At 41.6% G+C, this 21,209-nt stretch overlaps 2 protein-coding genes across 2 annotated transcripts; both read right to left on the bottom strand.

Annotated features, from left to right (window-relative positions):
• Positions 1-4,241: 4,241 nt before the first annotated feature.
• Positions 4,242-5,674, bottom strand: LOC133543899 (growth arrest and DNA damage-inducible protein GADD45 beta-like). Its single transcript, XM_061888785.1, has 4 exons — positions 5,475-5,674; positions 5,301-5,402; positions 5,011-5,227; positions 4,242-4,953 (listed from the first exon to the last, which is right to left on the bottom strand). The coding sequence occupies exons 1-4, from the start codon at positions 5,600-5,602 to the stop codon at positions 4,840-4,842; spliced, it is 561 nt and encodes a 186-aa protein (XP_061744769.1). The 5' UTR covers positions 5,603-5,674; the 3' UTR covers positions 4,242-4,839.
• Positions 5,675-9,953: 4,279 nt separating this feature from the next.
• On the bottom strand, positions 9,954-20,782 carry si:ch211-1a19.3 (uncharacterized). The gene is made up of 5 exons (XM_061888673.1): positions 20,395-20,782; positions 18,345-18,441; positions 13,865-14,018; positions 10,791-10,930; positions 9,954-10,663 (listed from the first exon to the last, which is right to left on the bottom strand). Coding segments are annotated over exons 1-5 (720 nt in total). The 5' UTR covers positions 20,722-20,782; the 3' UTR covers positions 9,954-10,661.
• Positions 20,783-21,209: the final 427 nt, after the last annotated feature.

The raw sequence follows: 21,209 nt of genomic DNA, 5'->3' as shown, positions 1-21,209 counted from the left end.
TATTTGTCTGTCATTCCGTCATACATTTTTTTTCCTTTTACAGAAGGTTTTTTGTAGAGAATAAATGATGAAAAAAATCACTAAATTTAACGGTAAAATTTTGAAACATAGTTAATCTTCAATTTCGACTCTTTAAAATTCTAAATTCAACCGAAAAAAAATGAAAAGACAAACTAACTAATTTGAATCTTTTTGAAAAAAATAAAAAAATAATTTATGGAACATCAGTAGTACTTTTTCTGATTAAGATTAATTTTAGAATTTTGATGACATGTTTTAAATAGGTTAAAATCCAATCTGCACTTTGTTGGAATATATAACAAATTGGACCAAGTTATATTTCTAACAAAGACAAATCATTATTTCTAGATTTTCCAGAACAAAAATTTTAAAAGAAATTCAAAAGACTTTGAAATATGATTTAAATTTGATTCTACAGATTTTCTACATTTGCCAGAATATTTTTTTTGAATTTTAGTCATAGGTTTGAAGAAATATTTCACAAATATTCTTTGTCGAAAAAAACAGAAGCTAAAATGAAGAATTAAATCAAAATGTATTTATTATTCTTTACAATAATAATAAAAAAAAATACTTGAACATTGATTTAAATTGTCAGGAAAGAAGAGGAAGGAATTTAAAAGGTAAAAAGGTATATGTGTTTAAAAATCCTAAAATCATTTTTAAGGTTGTATTTTTTCTCTAAAACTGTCTTTCTGAAAGTTATAAGAAGCAAAGTAAAAAAATTAATGAATTTATTTAAACAAGTGAAGACCAAGTCTTTAAAATATTTTCTTGGATTTTCAAATTCTATTTGAGTTTTGTCTCTCTTAGATTTAAAAATGTCAAGCAAAGCGAGACCAGCTTGCTAGTAAATAAATACAATTTAAAAAAAATAGAGGCAGCTCACTGGTAAATGCTGCTATTGGAGCTATTTTTAGAACAGGCCAGTGGGCGACTCATCTGGTCCTTATGGTTGGTGAGCCCTGCCTCAAGGGGTGTTTGCATGTCTGCTTTGTACTAATGCTGTCAGGCTTGCCACTGACAGTTTGTTTGTGTTTTAGTTTTTCCTCTGTGTTTAGTATTTCCTGTCCTTAGTTCCTGTCAGCACTCTCATTTTGGTTCAGCTTCCTGTTCGTCTCCCTGCGGCTGATTGGCACCTGGCCACACCTGGTGTCAATCAGCCCGCTCCTATTTGTACCTGCTTTGTCTTCCAGTCAGTGCTGGATTATTCTCATGTCGATGTCTCTCTTGTCGTCGCTACCTGTCGTGTCGTATCTTGTCTTGTCTATGCAGCGTTGCTGTAAGCTATGTTTGATTTCGGTTTTTAGCTTACTGCCTTTTGTTCCCTGCTTCCAAATTTGTTTTTATATTACATGTACGACTTCTGTTTCCTGCTCGATTCTTGCTAGCTTCCATGCTAAGTTCCTTTTTGTTTTCTAGCTCCCATGCTAGCTCCCTTAGTTTGTTATCCGCCTTGTGCGCGCTTTTGGTTGTACCCCTTTGGTTTGTTCTTGTTGTAATATTTTTTATTAAATCATGTTTTCTCACTCCATGCACTCCATCTCTGCATCTTGGGGTTCGTCAACAACTAACTCTGACAAATGCTAACTTACCTGGCTAGCTGCAAACGTTGTACTATATGCCTCAGGGGGTGTTAGCATGTCCGCTTTGTACTAATGCTAACTTACCTGGGTGGCTGCTAATGTTGATACTATATGCCTCAGGGGGTGTTAGCATGTCTGCTTTGTTCTAATGCTAACTTACCTGGCTGGCTGCTAATGTTGATACTAACATGCCTCATGGAGTGTTGGCATGTCTGCTTTGTGCTAACAGTAATGCTAACTTACCTGGCTAACGTTGGTACCAACATGCCTCATGGAGTGTTTGCATGTCTGCTTTGTAATAATGCTAACCTACCTGGCTGGCTGCTAATGTTGATACTTACATGCCTAATGGGGTGTTTGCATGTCTGCTTTGTGCTAACACCATGCTAACTTACCTCGCTAGCTGCTAACATTGATACTAACATGCCCAATGTGATGTTGGCATGTTCGCTTCATGCTAAAACTGATGCTAACTTACCTGGCTAGTTGCTAATGTTGATACTAGCATGCCTTCTGGGGTGTTGGCATGTCTGCTATGTGCTATAACACTAATGCTAACTTAACTGGGTAGCTGCTTGCATTGATACTATATGCCTAATGGTCTGTTAGCGCAAAGCAGACATGCCAACACTGATGCTAACTTACCTGGCTAACTGCTAATGTTGATACCAACATGCCTTATGGGGTGTTGGCATGTCTGCTATATACTAATGCTAACTTACCTGGCTAGCAGCTAACGTTGATACTAACATGCCTATAATGACGTCTTGGCATGTCTGCTTTGTGCTAACACTAATGCTAACTTACCTGGCTAGCTGCTAATGTTGATACAAAAATGCTTATAATGACGTGTTGGCATGTCTGTTATGTACTAATGCTAACTTACCTGGCTAGCTGCTAACGTTGATACTAACACGCCTATAATGACGTGTTGGCATGTTTGCTATGTGCTAACACTGATGCTAACTTACCTGGCTAGCTGCTAATGTTGATACAAAAATGCCTATAATGACGTGTTGGCATGTCTGCTATGTGCTAACACCTATGCTAACTTACCTGGCTAGCTGTTAATGTTGATACTAACATGCCTATAATGACGTGTTGGCATGTCTGCTATGTACCTATGCTAACTTACCTGGCTAGCTGCTAATGTTGATACTAACATGCCTATAATGACGTGTTGGCATGTCTGCTATGTGCTAACACTTATGCTAACTTACCTGGCTAGCTGCTAATGTCAATACTCTCATGCCTTATGGGGTGTTGGCATGTCTGCTATGTAGTAATGCTAACTTACCTGGCTAGCTGCTAACGTTGATACTAACACGCCTATAATGACGTGTTGGCATGTCTGCTATGTGCTAACTTACCTGGCCAGCTGCTAACGTTGATACTAGCATGCCTAATGGGGTGTTGGCATGTCTGCTATGTGCTAACACTGATGCTAACTTACCTGACTAGCTGCTAACGTTGATACTAGTATGCCTCATGGTCTGTTGGCATGTTTGCTATGTGCTAACACTGATGCTAACTTACCTGGCCAGCTGCTAACGTTGATACGAACATGCCTAATGGGGTGTTGGCATGTCTGCTATGTGCTAACACTAATGCTAACTTACCTGACTAGCTGCTAACGTTGATACTATATGTCTAATGGGGTGTTGGCATGTCTGCTATGTGCTAACACTGATGCTAACTTACCTGACTAGCTGCTAACGTTGATCCTATATGTCTAATGGGGTGTTGGCATGTCCGCTTTGTGCTAACACTGATGCTAACTTACCTGGCTAGCTGCTAACGTTGATACTAACATGCCTAATGGAGTGTTTGTATGTCTGCTTTGTACTAATGCTAACTTACCTGGCTTGCTGCTAACGTTGATACTAACATGCCTAATGGGGTGTTGGCATGTCCGCTTTGTGCTAACACTGATGCTAACTTACTTGGCTAGCTGCTAACGTTGATACTAACAATGCGTAATGGGGGGTTGGCATGTCCGCTTTGTGCTAACACTGATGCTAACTTACCTGGCTAGCTGCTAACATTGATACTAGTATGCCTCATGGTCTGTTGGCATGTTTGCTTCATACTAACACTGATGCTAACTTACCTGGCTAGCTGCCAACGTTGATACTTACATGCCTAATGGGGTGTTGACATGTCTGCTATGTGTTAACACTGATGCTAATTTACCTGGCTAGCTGCTAATATTGATAATAGTATACCTCATGGTCTGTTGGCATGTTTGCTTTGTGCTAACACTGATGCTAACTTACCTGGCTAGCTGCTAAAGTTGATACCAACATGCCTTATGGGGTGTTGGCATGTCTGCTATGTACTAATGCTAACTTACCTGGCTAGCTGCTAACGTTGATCCTATATGTCTAATGGGGTGTTGGCATGTCTGCTATGTGCTAACACTGATGCTAACTTACCTGGCTAGCTGCTAACGTTGATACTAACATGCCTAATGGGGTGTTAGCATGTCAGCATTAGTGTTAGCACATAGCAAACTTACCTGACTAGCTGCTTACGTTGATACTATGTCTAATTTGTGCTAGCTCATGATGACCTCTGACAGCTGCTCGCCGTGCTAAAAGATGGCACAAATGAAGAACAGACGCTGACACAGCAGACTGTAAACACTTTTTTTTTAATTTTTACATTAGAATAATGTAATCCGATTACTTGAAAGTAGTGTAACTCATTACATGTATGCTACACCAGTGGTCCCCAACCACCACAGAATAATTTTTTATTATTATTTTTTTCTTTTTTATTAAATCAACATAAAAAACACAAGATACACTTACAATTAGTACACTAACCCAAAAAAACTTCCCTTTTTAATGACAAAAAACAAACAAAAACGATGCAATATGTGCATACAGCACATACCCCCCTCCTCCACCTACCCCCCGCCGGGCCGCGGGACAAATTTTCAAGCGCAGCTCCAAAAAGGTTGGGGACCACTGTGCTACACCGCCAAAACGTCACCACGCCATCCCGAAGGAGGCGTGTCTTGTTGAAGTGAGCTCGTTAGCTTAGCATCAAGTTGCCCGACACATCAGTCACATGATCTGTCCATCCGGCGCCATGCGGTCTCACTCGAGTCCCCCCGCAGGACACGAAGCGTCGCTGTCGGACCTCCGGGAACCCTGGCAGACGGCGTCCGCCTCGTTCTTGGTCTGGATCGTTTGGCCCCGCCTCTCGGCGGTGTGCTGGAGGCGGTTCAGCGGTCCATCAGGTCGACCCGGGGGACCCGCTGGTTTTTGCCGCGGCTCTCCTCGCAGAAGCCGATGACGTCACGGAGGGCGGGGCATTCCAGCGGCTGCATGGGTGGGCTCTGCGCGCAAAACACACGTCAGCGCGGTGACGTCACACAGCCGGCGCAATGACTTACCGTGACCAGGATGCAGTGCAGGTCGCGAGGCTCGCCGCCGCCGCCGCCGCCGTCGTCGATCAGCTGCGCCAGGCGCGCCACTCCCGCCAAGCGCACCATGTTGACGTCATAGTCGCGGCAGAAGGCTTGAAGCAGCGTGAAGTGGATCTGGAGAGCGACGTCATCCTCGTCCTCCACGTCGGCCGCGAGCACGCACAGACGCACGCTGTCCGGGTCCCTGCGTGGCAGCGAAACGTTCAAGCCTCTGTGCGCGCGCGCGCGCGCGGATGCGTCATGCGTGCGCTACTTACGCGTTCATGAGCTTGGCGGACTCGTACACGCCCACGGTGAGAGACTCGCGCAGCCGGGCCGACACCAGCACCTCCTCGAGCGCGCGCCCCAGCTGCTCCATCCTGCGCGTGCACGCGGTGAGAATGACGCACGCCACAATAATAATAACAAGAAGAAGAAAAGTGAAAGTTTACCTGTCGCTGCTGACGGAGACGTCCTCCAGAGTCATGGTGACGTCACTGACGAAATCCCGCCACACACACACACAAAAAGAAAAAAGATCCACGAATGTCTTCCACGGTCTAGTAAGGTCCAGTAACATACAGTAAGGTCCAGTGGGGTCCCGGTGGTTCTGAGAGAGGGGGAAGAAGTGGTCCTGACTCTCGGAACATCCCTGGTTTTATACGCCTCCTTACAGGTGGGCGTGGCTTGCGCTCACACACCGCCCTGTGATTGGTCGAGGATTCCCCCCGCACTGCGCGTCATTGGCTGAGCGCGTGAGTGAAACTGCGCATCCACGTGGGCGGTTTCGGAGAATCCCCTCCAACACACACACACACACACACACACACACACACACACACAAAACATTACATAAATTGAATTATATACAGTGGTGCAAAAAAGTATTTAGTCAGCCAGCGATTGTGCAAGTTCTCCCACTTAAAATGATGACAGAGGTCTGCAATTTTCATCATAGGTACACTTCAACTGTGAGTGACAGAATGTGGGGAAAAATACAGGAATTGACATCGTAGGAATTTTAAAGATTTGTAAATTATGGTGGAAAATAAGTATTTGGTCAACCATTCAAAGCTCTCACTGATGGAAGGAGGTTTTTGGCTCAAAATCTCAGGATACATGGCCCCATTCATTCTTTCCTTAACACGGATCAATCGTCCTGTCCCCTTAGCAGAAAAACAGCCCCAAAGCATGATGTTTCCACCCCCATGCTTCACAGTAGGTATGGTGTTCTTGGGATGCAACTCAGTATTCTTCTTCCTCCAAACACGACGAGTTGAGTTTATACCAAAAAGTTCTATTTTGGTTTCATCTGACCACATGACATTCTCCCAATCCTCTGCTGTATCATCCATGTATCCATTTTGGTATAAACTCAACTCGTCATGTTTGGAGGAAGAAGACTACTGAGTTGCATCCCAAGAACACCATACCTACTGTGAAGCATGGGGGTGGAAACATCATGCTTTGGGGCTGTTTTTCTGCTAAGGGGACAGGACGATTGATCCGTGTTAAGGAAAGAATGAATGGGGCCATGTATCGTGAGATTTTGAGCCGAAACCTCCTTCCATCAGTGAGAGCTTTGAATGGTTGACCAAATACTTATTTTCCACCGTAATTTACAAATAAATTCTTTAAAATTCCTACTTTTTTTTTTTCACATTCTGTCTCTCACAGTTGAAGTGTACCTATGATGAAAATTACAGACCTCTGGCATCATTTTAAGTGGGAGAACTTGCACAATCGCTGGCTGACTAAATACTTTTTTGCCCCACTGTATTTTAATACATATTTTAAATACTTTTAAACATGATTTAGCCTCATATCATACAATTAAATACGTGTGTATTTGTTAGGGCCAGTGCATATTCATGAACAAGTGTAAATATGCCGGAATATTTCATATAAATACATATTTATTTATTTTTAAATAGAACAAAAATAAAGTAAACTAAACCATATTGAGTGTGTGTGTGTCGCCCCCTAGTGGCCTTTTAGTGACAGTGCGCTGCAAGTGAAACCAGTGGGCGGAAGGCGAGTGGTGAGAACGTGTTGGGACAAGTTGCGTTTCTGAGCCGCCTGCACATATACTTGCCAACCATTTTCTACCGTTTGTCCCTTTCGGGGTGGTGGGGGGTGCTGGAGCCTATCTCAACTGCATACGGGCGGTAGGCGCGGTACACCTTGGACAAGTCGCCACCTAATCACAGGGCCAACACACACACACACACACTCATAATATATATATATATATATATATAAAATCGCCCAACTGTAGCTGAGATAGGCACTAGCGACCCCAAAGGGAATGAGCGGTAGAAAATGGATGGATATGCAAATATATATTTATGTATATATATATATATATATATATATATATGTGTGTGTGTATATTATACACACATATATATACTATATACACACACACACACACACACACACACACACACACACACTTATATATATATACAGCTGTAAATCATAGAAATTCAAGTATTTATTCTATCTATCTATCTATCTATCTATCTATCTATCTATCTATCTATCTGGAAAAAGCCCCCTCTCTCGCTTCCGTGGAAAGGTTTCATGTCCCACATGCTTAATTGTGACGTCATAATAAAACACAAATAACTTGTGATTAAAAATAAAAGCTGTCCATGAGAAAAAACTAGTACCTAAGAATAAAGCAATAGTGGCGCCCTCTGCTGGTCACGCCTGCAAGACTAATCATCATCCATCCATCCATCCATTTACTACCGCTTATTCCCTTTTGGGGTCGCGGGGGCCGCTGGCGCCTATCTCAGCTACAATCGGGCGGAAGGCGGGACAAGTCGCCACTTCATCGCAGGGCCAACATCAGTGATTGCTAATTAAGAAAGGGACAAGCGGTAGGAAATGGATAGATGGATGGATGAATAATTGACATTTGAGTCAAGTGTTTATACAACATCAGTGTGTGTGTTTTTTTTCTTTTTTTCTTTTTATCTTTTTTTGCAAAACGTCTTCCTAAAGTCGTGTGAGCGCCAAAAAGTGTGCAGAAGTCAAGAGAAATATTTTATTAATTTTAATAATTATTATTTATTATTATTGACACTGATTCTCTTCTTTTAACACTTTTTTAATTTTTTTTTTAGGAATATTCATTTATTAAACATTGCCTGCAGTACAATAAACGGCCACAGTTTGTGCATTAAGAATATCAAAACTTAAAATACTTACATAAATGTGCCGTGTTTTATTTGTTATTGTCGTTTCAAACGACGAGTTTTATACTGAGGTCGGGCGGAAGTTGAGGTGATTAAAGCTTTTATTTTGGAGTGGGGCTAACCGGTAATGGAGTCTTCCTTCCAAACAGCTGGTGGAAGCAGGTGCCATCGCCACGGATAAAGTGACAAACAAACGTCTTCGGAGGACGGTAAGGTTTTATATTGTTTTATGTCGACATTTTACATAAGTTTGTTTTTGTGGATAAAAAGTTACCTCGCCGGAGAAACTCATTTTTGGTTGTTTAATACTGTAAACGGCCAGCGAGCTAGCTTGACAGCTAGCTACCAATTAGCGTTTTTATTTTATAATACTACACTTAAGTAATATCACTTTTACGCGAAAAAACTTTTTTTTTTTAAATCCTCATTGAGTCTTGTAAAGTTAGTGCGGGTAAATAGCAGCACAGCTATAATCAAGGACATCCATCCATCCATCCATTCCTACCGCTTATTTCCTGGTGCCTATGTCAGCTACGATCGGGCAGAAGGCGGTGTACACCCTGGACAACTCGCCACCTCATCGCAGTAATCAAGGACAGGATCTTATTTATTTGACGAGAAAACCACTTGAGCTTATCACGAAAAAAATAAATAAAAATAAATAAATTAAGAAAAAAAGACATTTTGAGTGTTGTTGTTGTAGGCACAATACCGATGTGAGCAATTTGTAAATTTGTGTAATGCGCAATCTTTTTGCAAATTGCTTCCAGCTATATATTTGAATAATGTGTGGTGCACATTTTGCAAATCAATGGGCGCAAATACATGTTTTTGGTGTCAAAATAATTTATTAAATACTTATGTAAATCTATTCATTTGTAGTCGGGACAATATCAAATCAGTCCAACCCTAACCACTATACAGTGTACATCCACGACTAAACTACTGACTAAACTACTACTACAACTTGGTTTACTATTTATAAAATATAATAATGCCGATAAGGGATTTTCCAGAATTATCCTAGTAAATTTGTCTATTAACATCTGAATCACTCCCCCTGCCCTGTCTTTTTTTTTTTCCTAGTTCTTTACTCTCACTATCCTCATCCACGAATCTTTAATCCTCGCTCAAATTAATGGGGAAATCGTCGCTTTCTCGGTCTGAATCGCTCTCGCTGTTGGTGGCCATGATTGTAAACAATGTTCAGATGTGAGGAGCTCCACAACCCGTGACATCACGCGCACATCGTCTGCTACTTCCGGTACAGGCAGGGCTTTTTTTATTAGCGACCAAAAGTTGCGAACTTTATTGTGGATGTTCTCTACTAAATCCTTTCAGCAAAAATATGGCAATATGGCGAAATGATCAAGTATGACACATAGAATGGACCTGCTATCCCCGTTTAAATAAGAAAATCTCATTTCAGTAGGCCTTTAAATTGGAGTCCTTAATCTTGTTAGATGCAAATATAATGACAATAAAGTCCATTCTATTCTATTCCAATGCCAAATTATATACACCTTACCTGGGGTTGCCTAGGTGAATAGGGGTGCGGATGTGCTTTACGATAAAAATATAATTTTTATTAAGTGGGGTTTGGCTGGTTGCCAAGCCGCCGCAGTGCGAGCTCACGCATCAGCTGACGAGACAGCTGTTCGCCGCTACATTGAGTGACTGCTGTCGATCAAACCTTGACAGACCTCACAAAAAAAACACATCAGATGTGTTCAAAACGTTTATTTGTCACCGCATCTATATGCATAAGATCATTGTCTGCAATATCTAATAATCCATGTGTTCATTGGTTACAAAACAAAGTGCATGATGGGGAAAAAGGCGGCACCGTGCGTTTCAAAATAAAGCATTAAAAGTCTCACGAAGCAAACTTAGTGTCTTGTTTTAATAAAAATGTTACAATGGTGCGTTTCGAAATAAAGCATTAAACGTCTCATGAAGCAAACTTACTGTGTTTTAATTAAAATGTTACAATGGTGCGTTTCGAAATAAAGCATTCAAAGTCTCGTGAAGCAAACTGGTGTGAATAAAAAGTTACAATCAGCGATTAATGACAGACTGAACGCCAACGTAATGTTTACAGCTTGGGGTGAATTAAATAGACGTTTGGTCTAGTGTTGTAATACTCGGTGTGGCCACTAGAGGCACTGTACAGTCACTGTGGCTGATGGATCTGTTATAAACCTGAGCCTGGGTTCATGACTCAACACGGTCTCTGGTGGCAGCAAAGTGTCTCTGCAGGTTAGCAAGCAGGAAGTTGCGAGCAGCAACCTTGTCTCCTTGGCCTGGTGTGTGTGTGTGCGTGCGTGCGTGCGTGTGTGTGTGCGTGTGTGTGTTGTGTACAGCAGTCTCTCCAGGCTCCGCCCTCGTCCTGGACCTCAGTGTTCGCTGTCATGTCGTTGCTGCTCAGGCCCGTCCTATACACACACACACACACACACACACACACACACACACATACACACACACACACACACACACCACTTTATTAAGAACGCGTCAGAGTGTTGATGTGATTCTAGTGACATCATCGTGGGACCTCACATGTCATCAGGAGGCGGGCACAGAACGCCAGCAGCGTCACAGCCGGCATGGCGGCAAGCGACATGGCGTTGGAGTTGACCGGGTCCTTCTGCGTCTGTGGCGGCGCGGGTGCTTTTGATTCCGTCTCTTTACACTTCAGTCTGCACACACACACACACACGAGAGAAGCAAACACTCCGTCACGCGTGTCAATGATGTCATCGGAAGAAAAACGATGAAGTTTCTATTTTGGGAGGAAATATTTGAGCTGAGGTGTGAAAAGCGCTGAGAATGTTCCGTGATGGACGTCGCTCGTCAGCGGCCCGGGGGCCTCTGTACTAATAAAGCTTTGACACGTTTCCATGGCAACACAATAAATGGTTGTGTTGGCGTTAGCAATTGACTTGAAAACTGTTGTGGTGTCAGGTGAGAACCTTTTAACCTCTCAAGGCCCAAGCTGTTTATTTACATGCTTTTTTTTTCACTTTTCTTTGCTATTTGGGCTTATTGGACCCTAATTAGAATAAAAACAAAGAATCCTCTTTTGATATGATGTACTTAGTCCATAAGTACACAAACGTGTACTTCATGTTTAGTGACATGCTAATTCGTATATTTACACTTTTTTTCCCCAAAATACCATTGTATGTTATACTTTTCTGACACCACCAGATGGCAGTATAAGTGTCCACATAAGTGGCCATAAGACCCCAATTCAGCAGTGGACACAATTTTGGAAATAAGAGATAAAAGGTGCTGTCCACGCATGTAGCCACCAAGCCTTTAGTTAACGACCAGTGTTAAGCGGGCTCCATCTAGTGGTGTGCCAAAGAATCACAATAAGCCGCTACTTTTTTCCTATGCTTATCAAAGGTAATTTATGGATTGTTCTTCGCTAATTGCCATATTGTTTTGTATTCAACAAATAGTTTTCAACAACGATACTGAAATAGTGTGTCAGTGTTTGTGCTATGGCGCCATGGTTTGGACGAGTTTGCTCACTGCAGGGGCTATGGGTTGAAAATGTACTTCCCGTTTCGTGCCTTGACCCGAAAGTATATCTTGTTTTGCCTACTATATCCGTCCACAGCGTTTCTACTCGTATGGCTTCTTTAATCATCACTTAAAGCAAGGTTTGTAAGTTTTACAATATAACTAAAACAATTCTTACTTATTAAAGTCCTTCATATTGACTGTATAATGCATATGTTCCTTCTTGACTGCACTTACATGTAGAATATATTTATATTATTCATATATTATATATTACATATATAATATATGTAATATATTATTATTATTATTGTGTATTGTGAGCGAACTGTGGTGCTGAATTTCCCCCAGGGATCAATAAAGTACTTTCGATTCTATTCTAAATGGGTCTGTAGGAGTGTTGCCATGCATATTTGTACGTGCTATCATAATGTAATCAAGCAAGCACTGTTAGCATTATGTGCCGATTGATAATATTAACTTTACAGTGCGCATTCTTTTTGTATTGTTTCAGTGTCGTAAATTCACCAAAACGTCAGGGAAGTTATTGGGTCTGTTTAGCTGATTGGAGAGCTAGCTTCCGTAGCTAGTGGGTCCGTGACCATGACTTCTATTTTGTGTGAGAGGCACGGTTTGGAAACAATTCGGTATGTAAATAAACATTACCAAAATCTTTTGTACAGGTTTATTTGTCTTTTGTAAAATTTGGTGGATGCGGCTTAAGTACCGGCGCTCTCTATAGCCTAGAACAGGGGTCACCAACGCGGTGCCCGCGGGCACCAGGTCGCCCATAAGGACCAGATGAGTCGTCCGCTGGCCTGTTCTAAAAATAGCTCAAATAGCAGCACTTACCAGTGAGCTTCCTCAATTTTTTAAATTTTATTCATTAACTAGCAAGATGGTCTCACTTTGCTCGAGATTTTTAATTCTAAGAGAGACAAAACTCAAATAGAATTTGAAAATCCAAGAAAATATTTTAAAGACTTGGTCTTCACTTGTTTAAATAAATTCATTTTTTTTTTTTTTACTTCGCTACTTATAACTTTCAGAAAGACAATTTTAGAGAAAAAATACAACCTTAAAAATTATTTTTAGGATTTTTAAACACATTTACCTTTTTACCTTTTAGATTCCTTCCTCTTCTTTCCTGGCGATTTAAATCAATGTTCAAGGAAATTTATTTTTTTATTGTAAAGAATAATAAATACATTTTAATTTAATTCTTCATTGTAGCTTCTGTTTTTTTCGACGAAGAATATTTGTGAAATATTTCTTCAAACTTATTATGATTGAAATTCCCCAAAAATATTCTGGCAAATCTAGAAAATCTGTAGAATCAAATTTAAATCTTATTTCAAAGTCTTTTGAGTTTCTTTTAAAGTTTTTGTTCTGGAAAATCCAGAAGAAATAATGATTTGTCTTTGTTAGAAATATAGCTTGGTCCAATTTGTTATGTATTCTAACAAAGTGCAGATTGGATTTTAACCTATTTAAAAGATGTCATCAAAATTCTAAAAATAATCTTAATCAGGAAAAAATACTAATGATTTTCCATAAATTATTTTTTTCAATTTTTTTCAAAAAGATTCGAATTAGCTAGTTTTATTAATAATAACATAAAGTTAAAGGTAAATGGAGCAAATTGGCTATTTCTGGCAATTTATTTAGCGTATATCAAACTGGTAGCCCTTCGCATTAATCAGTACCCAAGAAGTAGCTTTTGGTTTCAAAAAGGTTGGTGACCCCTGGCCTAGAAGGTACGGTAATTATTCAATGACCACAATAATAAATAACAGTACAATGACCAAAAATAATAGATATACTTGTTAAATAAAACCTCTGCCTTGTTTTTAATGAATACATAGGTCTACCACGTTACTGTATTTTAATGATCATCTTTATGGTGGTACTTGGAGAGTGTTACTTTAAGTGTTACTTGGTTAAAAAGTGTGGACACCCGTGTTGTAGATACTTCAAAAAGCTACTGGCATGGCAAGTTAGCGGCTAACGTCCCTGTCTTTGGATACGTTGAGGGTGTTTCCATGACAACAAGAGCAGCCTCCCTCCTGCTCGCATGGCGCAGTTGAGCTAATGTTACTCACAGCTGTTTGTGCAGGTACTTCTGGTTGGCCTCGCAGGCACGCGTCTGCGCCTGCGCTGCCGTGACGAGGCTGTCGGCGGCCGCCTTAAGGCTGACGCACGCCTCGGTGCGATGCTCGGCCTGAGTCAGGTTGTGCTGCAACGCCTCCGCCAGCTCTGAGGACACAGGACGACAAGCACGTACAGTATGTTTATTTACATGCCTTTGAATCGTCAACTTCTTGTCTGCGTTTCTTATATTAACATCAGTCCTTTTCCTCGGGCTTCTGCAGGATGTTCTAAGGCAGGGGTCCTCAAACTACAGCCTGCGGGCCAGATACGGACCGCCATCATCCAAAATCCGGCCTGCGGGTAGTCCCGACTAATAGTAGTAAGTATTTATTTATTTTTTTTAATTATAATTTTTGTTAATCTGTCCTTCCTAGCCCATCCATCAATCCATTTTATACCACCTGTTACTCTCGGGGTCTCCTAGCCCCTCTGGTGAATCATATTTGATGTAATTACATACGTGTGTAACAAGCAAGGCTACAAGTGCAGACAGTGCAATGCGGCAATTCACAAGAAATGCATCGAAAAGATTCTTCTGGGGCCGCATAGCTCGGTTGGTAGAGCGGCCGTGCCAGCAACTTGAGGGTTGCAGGTTCAATTCCCGCTTCCACCATCCTAGTCACTGCCTTTGTGTCCTTGGGCAAGACATTTTACCCACCTGCTCCCAGTGCCACCCACACTGGTTTAAATGTAACTTAGATGTTAGGTTTCACTATGTAAAGCGCTTTGAGTCACTAGAGAAAAGCGCTATATAAATATAATTCACTTCACTTCACATGCACACACATTTGCTTTAGGGGCTGTTAGTTAATAATAGCAATTTGGATAGCTTACGTTAGCTGTCATTGAGTGTATATGATCTCACTTTGGTCCTCAAACTACGTCCTGCAGGTACTCCCAAGTAAAAAAAAAAAAAAAAAGGACAAAAAAACGTTGTATTTATTGATTTTTTTTAAACCGTTCTATCCAGCCTATCCATCATTCCATTTTTACCACCTGTTATTCTCAGGGTTTCCTCGCTGCGCTGGCAAATCATTTTCTAAGAATGCATTTTCCCATCGATAACGTGACGTCATCGCGCTTTCAGTCAATTAGTGTACGAGGGGAAAAATGGCGACATCGTTGGGGAAACGTAAAAAAGACTCCGAGTGTAGAGATTTTAAACAACAGTTGACATATGATTCTTTTTTTTTTTTCAGTGTAAGGAAAATGCAATTTGTCTAATCTGCAATGACACAGATTTTATATATATATTTATATATATTTATATATATATATATATATATATATATATATATATATATATATATATATATATATATATATATATATATATATATATATATATATATGTGTGTGTGTGTGTGTGTGTGTGTGGGGAAAAATCACAAGACTACTTCATCTCTACAGAACTGTTTCATGAGGGGTTCCCTCAATCGTCAGGATTTTAAAATCTCCTGAATCATATATATATATATATATATATATATATATATATATATATATGATGAAAAAAAACACATATATGTCGCACTGGAGTATAAGTCGCATTTTTGGGGGAAATTTATTTGATAAAACCCAACACCAAGAATAGACATTTGAAAGGCAATTTAAAAAAAATAAAGAATAGTGAACAACAGGCTGAATAAGTGTACGTTATATGAGGCATAAATAACCTACTGAGAAGTTGCCTGGTATGTTAACGTAACATATTATGGTAAGAGTCATTCAAATAGCTATAACATTTTGAACATTCTATAAGTTTACCAAACAATTTGTCACTCCTTATCGATAATCCCATGAAATCTTCTTCCTCGGTGTCTCTTCTAAACAACTGTCAACTCCAAAGGTATGCGCCGCTTCCTCTTGTCGTTTTCTGCTGCATATTTCACTACGTCCAGCTTGTAATCTGCAGTACATGATTTCCTTTTCGGTGCTATTTTTGTTCAGACCTTCGAAGTTTTTATAAGTTATCACCAACGAGGAAATGATCCATTTAAATAGCTACGGCAGTAGCATATAGCACAGGGGTCGGGAACCTTTTTGGCTGAGAGAGCCATGAAAGCCAAATATTTCAAAATATATTTCTGTGAGGATCATGTAATATTTTTTAACACTGAATACAATTAAACACGTGCATTTTTAAGTAAGACCAACATTTTTGAGTACAATAAGTCTCTTATTCGTTTGAATAACATTGTTATTCTAAAGCTAACCAATAATAAATATAAGACTTCTTACCATTAATGCGACTTCTTGAACAGGTGCGATAGAAAATGGATGGTTGGATTAAAATGCATGAGAATGTTCTATAATTTGAACGTTATTTTTAACTCTGTGGTTACCAGCGGAATTATTCATTACTTATCGTGTTAAGCAATGTCAGCTAAGATTTATCTGAGTGCCAGATGCAGTCATCAAAAGAGCCACATCTGGCTCTAGAGCCATAGGTCCCCTACCCCTGATATAGCATATAGCAGTTAGCATTCCATGACCCACAATGCACTTCTGCCATGACCCTCCCCCGCCGAATTCTTATTGGTTGACTTGTGTGTGACGATTGCTGACGTGTGTGTGAGGATTGCTGACATTTTCCTCGTCTCTTCCGCGAATGAGATAAATAATAATAATTGATATTTTACGGTAATGTGTTAATAATTTCATACATAAGTCGCTCCGGAGTATATGTTGCACCCCAAACTATGAAAAAAACCTCAATCAATCAATCAATCAATGTTTACTTATATAGCCCTAAATCACTAGTGTCTCAAAGGGCTGCACAAACCACAACACAAACCACTACGACATCCTCGGTAGGCCCACATAAGGCCAAGGAAAACTCACACCCAGTGGGACGTCGGTGACAATGACGACTATGAGAACCTTGGAGAGGAGGAAAGCAATGGATGTCGAGTGGGTCTAACATGATACTGTGAAAGTTCAATCCATAATGGATCCAACACAGTCGCGAGAGTCCAGTTCAAAGCGGATCCAACACAGCAGCGAGAGTCCCGTTCACGGCGGAGCCAGCAGGAAACCATCCCAAGCGGAGGCGGATCAGCAACGCAGAGATGTCCCCAGCCGATACACAGGCAAGCAGTACACGGCCACCGGATCGGACCGGACCCCCTCCACAAGGGAGAGTGGGACATAGGAGAAAAAGAAAAGTAACGGCAGATCAACTGGTCTAAAAAGGGAGTCTATTTAAAGCAGGGGTAGGGAACCTATGGCTCTAGAGCCAGATGTGGCTCTTTTGATGACTGCATCTGGCTCTCAAATACATCTGAGCTGACATTGTTTAACACGATTAGTAATGAATAATTCCGCCAGTAATCGATGTAAAAATAAAGTTTAACATATAAAACATTCTTATGCATTTTAATCCATCCATCCGTTTTTCAACCGCACCTGTTCAATATGTCACAAAAGTCCATCCATCTATTTTCTACCGCTTGTCCCTTTTGGTGTCGCGGGGGTTGCTGGAGCCTATCTCAGCTGCATTTGGGCAGAAGGCGGTGTACACCCTGGACAAGTCGCCACCTCATCACAGGGCTAACACAGATAGACAGACGACATTCACACTCACATTCACACACTAGGGCCAATTTAGTGTTGCCAAAGAAGTATTTTATTTATTATTGGTTAGCTTCAGAATAAAAATGATATAAAATATAAAACTTATACTCTTAAAAATGTAGATCTTACTTAAAAATGCATGCATTTAGTTGTATTCAGTGTTAAAACATGTGATACGGCTCTCACGGTAATACGCTTTTAAAAAATTGGCTTTCATGGCTCTCTCAGCCAAAAAGGTTCCCGACCCCTGATTTAAAGGCTAGAGTATACAAATGAGTTTTAAGGTGAGACTTAAATGCTTCTACTGACACTTATAGTCCAAAAAATATGGTATATATATATATATATATATATATATATATATATATATATATATATATACACACATATATAATATGTACATATTATATATCTTATATACATACATAAATGCATTAGGTAAGGAAAAAACAAGGGCTATTTCATCTCTACAATATATATATATATATATATATATATATATATATATATATATATATATATAATAAAATTGTTCAGTAAGGCTTCTGCAGGGTATTTTATATATAATATAAGAGAAGAGCAGGAAAACCTGCGAAACAGGCTTGTAGGGATGAAATAGCCTCTGTGTTTTTTCCTGACCTAACGTATATTCCGCTCTACCCCTATATTGAGCACTGTATCTCGGATAAACCACAGTAACCTCGACTATATATATTTATCTATATATACAGACCCTGGGCAATTTTTTTTAACCCAACGCAGCCCCCGGGTCAAGAACTTTGGGGACCTCTCTTCTAAGTGTAATCATGTCCCTCCCGCCTGGAACAGGAAGTTATTGTGTGGCGGCTTTGTTACCTTCTTGATGCTGCAGCTGGACTGTCAGGTTGACCTGCGCCTGCATCCGATGCTCCGCCTCCTCCTGCAGCATGCTGATGTTGGCCAGGAGGACGGCCTGCAACACACACACACAAAGTTTTAATGTTGTTCATGAGGAACTAGCATCTAGTTATGTGGATTATTTTCTCTCCGGTGGTTTCAGGACCTGGCCTGCTGGACTGGACTAAACTGACTCTGTACGGAGGGGTTCTCACCAGACTGGGCTGGCACCGGAGCGGCTCAAGTTGACAAGTGAGTGAAAACACATGTCGACTGGAGGAAAAACAGGGTTGGCGCTTATCTGTTGCCGTGGAGACACGCAACAACAACACATGTCAGCCAGGCCCATGATGCTTTGCAGTGGCTCCCTGGCTAGCCTTAGCTTAGCGCCGTGCTGCGGTTGCATTGTGGGAGTTGCAGGAACACTGGCTTCTTTAATAGGAAGGAAAAATGAGTCACCAGAGGAAGGGAGGGGGGAGTGAGTCACAGTGCACGAGGATGTGTGCACGTGCATGTTGGTGTGTGTGTGCGTGTGTACAAACACTCCGCTATTCCTGCTGGAAAAGTTGTGTCGTTCCTTACCGTTATTTACTCAGCCTGAAGGGGGCAGGGGGGGGGGGGCATGCTGGGATGTTTAGGTTTATAGTGAGTGGGGGTGGGGGGGCACATGCCGGGTGTGGTCAGTGGTTTCTGTGCATTGATTAGTTTGTTCCATCCTAAGGGAATCACATCCTGACATGCCCTTTGGAGGCGGAGCTTATGACATGATCGCTTAAAGGCCTGCTGAAAGCCACTACTACCGACCACGCAGTCTGATAGTTTATATATCAATGATGAAATATTAACATTGCAACACATGCCAATACGGACTTTTTAGTTTACTAAATTGCAATTTTAAATTTCCTGCAAAGTCTCGTGTTGAAAACGTCGCGGTATGATGACGCGTGCGTTTGACGTCTCGGGTTGTAGCGGACATTATTTTCTAACCCGATCCAAGCTACAAGTAGTCTGCTTCAATCGCATAATTACACAGTCTTCTGGACATCTGTGTTGCTGAATCTTTTGCAATCTGTTCAATTAATAATGGAGAAGTCAAAGTAGAAAGATGGAGGTGGGAGGCTTTTAGCCTTCAGCCACACAAACACGGCCGGTCTTTCCTTGTTTTAAATTCCCGACGATGAAGCTTTACTATGGAACAGAGCGGTCATGAAACATGGATCCCGACTACATGTCAACCGGCAGTTTTCGGTGACAAAATTGTGCTAATAGGTCGCCTCTTACCGAGGACATCAGCGGAGCTTCCGTCCTGCTGTAGCTTCGTGACTTCCCTCAGAGACTCTGGCGTCAACACACCCGTGGCCACACCCCTCCGACTTTCAGGTACTATTTAATCTCACTAAAACACTAGCAACACAATAGGCAGATAAGGGATTTTCCAGAATTATCCTAGTAAATGTGTCTAACAACATCTGAATCGCTCCCAAAGCAATCGCCTTTTTTTTTTTTTCTAGTCCTTCACTCTAAATTTCCTCATCCACAAATCTTTCATCCTCGCTCAAATTAATGGGGAAATTGTCGCTTTCTCGGTCCGAATAGCTCTAGCTGCTGCTGGCTATGATTGTAAACAATGTGAGGATGTGAGGAGCTCCACAACCCGTGATGTCACGCGCACACCGTCTGCTACTTCCGGTACAGGCAAGGCTTTTTTATTAGCGACCAATAGTTGCGAACTTTATCATCGATGTTCTCTACTAAATCCTTTCAGCAAAAATATGGCAATATCGCGAAATGATCAAGTATGACACATAGAATGGACCTGCTATCCCCATTTAAATAAGAAAATCTTATTTCAGTAGGCCTTTAAGGCCGTTCGATAACATCAGATGCCAGCAGCTGTCAGTCAAAGCCAGGTAAAAAGTACACACAGCATGCACACGGGAATGTTCCAAACAGGATCTGATCTTGGACCCCAAGCTTCCTTTGGCGAGAGTTGTTTTGTAAGCCGGTCACGTGACCGTCCGCAACTCACCTTCTGGCCACGGCAGGCCTCCAGAGTGGCGTTGGCGGCATCCAGTCGTCCCAGGAGCGCGGCCATGCGGACCTCCTGGAGCTGTTGCTGGCGCCTGGCCTCCTCCAGCTGCGCCTCCAGCGCCTCCCTGTTCTTGGCCCACACCACCTTGGCCCCCTCCAACTTCTCCGTGTTCTCCTGCAACTCCTGGCGGCAGCGGGCCGAGCCCTTCAGGTCCGGAGACGTGGACCACACCACGATGACCACCAGCGAGACGACGGACCACAGCGTCAACAGCACCAGCGCCAGCTTGGTGCAGGTCCCTGACGACTTGGACGACGTCGCCATGACGATGAGCGGTGAGTCTGAGCGAGTCTTTTCCTCCGCGCCGAGCAGCTATGTGGGCACTGACCCCGCCCCCTCCCGACCACACCCTCGTCCCCCCCTCCTGCAGCGCACATGGAAAACTTTGATGCACGTGTCAAATATGTAAGGGAGCAGCACTTTTGGACTAGACCTGATCCAACACTGCCTGTAAGACTAGGTCTAGGACTAAGATAAAAACTCTGCTTTACTTTCGACTTGAATGTGTGCGTGCGTATGTGTGTGTGTGTGTGGGGGGGGAGAAGTATTTGACAGTTTGCATTCTTGCCTGGAAGCCAGGAAAAGAAAAAAAACAACGCAGAAACAATTTTAGAACAACTATGTTGAGGGTGAAAGGTCAAGCAGTTCCTTCTGAACACAATTTTACATGTTGAAACGAGGACATATACAGTGGACTTTTTACATGACCGATACTGTTACCAGACTTCTTTTCTCTTTCCTGCAGTAGCAAT

This window comes from Nerophis ophidion, linkage group LG26, assembly GCF_033978795.1.
Source record: "Nerophis ophidion isolate RoL-2023_Sa linkage group LG26, RoL_Noph_v1.0, whole genome shotgun sequence".
Taxonomy (NCBI): Eukaryota; Metazoa; Chordata; class Actinopteri; order Syngnathiformes; family Syngnathidae; genus Nerophis; species Nerophis ophidion.
Note: the sequence above shows the minus strand (reverse complement) of the source record. Positions and strands in the feature narration are given on the sequence as shown.

Excerpts from the sequence above, each read along its gene's own strand:
- LOC133543899 (XM_061888785.1), bottom strand. The coding sequence starts at position 5,602 with ATGTTACTGGACCTTACTAGACCGTGGAAGACATTCGTGGATCTTTTT. Across the intron at positions 5,403-5,474 it reads GTCTCCGTCAGCAGCGACAG|GATGGAGCAGCTGGGGCGCG; the intron begins GTAAACTTTCAC and ends GTGCACGCGCAG. Across the intron at positions 4,954-5,010 it reads TGCACTGCATCCTGGTCACG|AGCCCACCCATGCAGCCGCT; the intron begins GTAAGTCATTGC and ends TTTTGCGCGCAG.
- si:ch211-1a19.3 (XM_061888673.1), bottom strand. The coding sequence starts at position 20,721 with ATGGCGACGTCGTCCAAGTCGTCAGGGACCTGCACCAAGCTGGCGCTG. Across the intron at positions 18,442-20,394 it reads AGGCCTGCCGTGGCCAGAAG|GCCGTCCTCCTGGCCAACAT; the intron begins GTGAGTTGCGGA and ends TGTGTGTTGCAG. Across the intron at positions 14,019-18,344 it reads CCAGCTGCAGCATCAAGAAG|AGCTGGCGGAGGCGTTGCAG; the intron begins GTAACAAAGCCG and ends CTGTGTCCTCAG.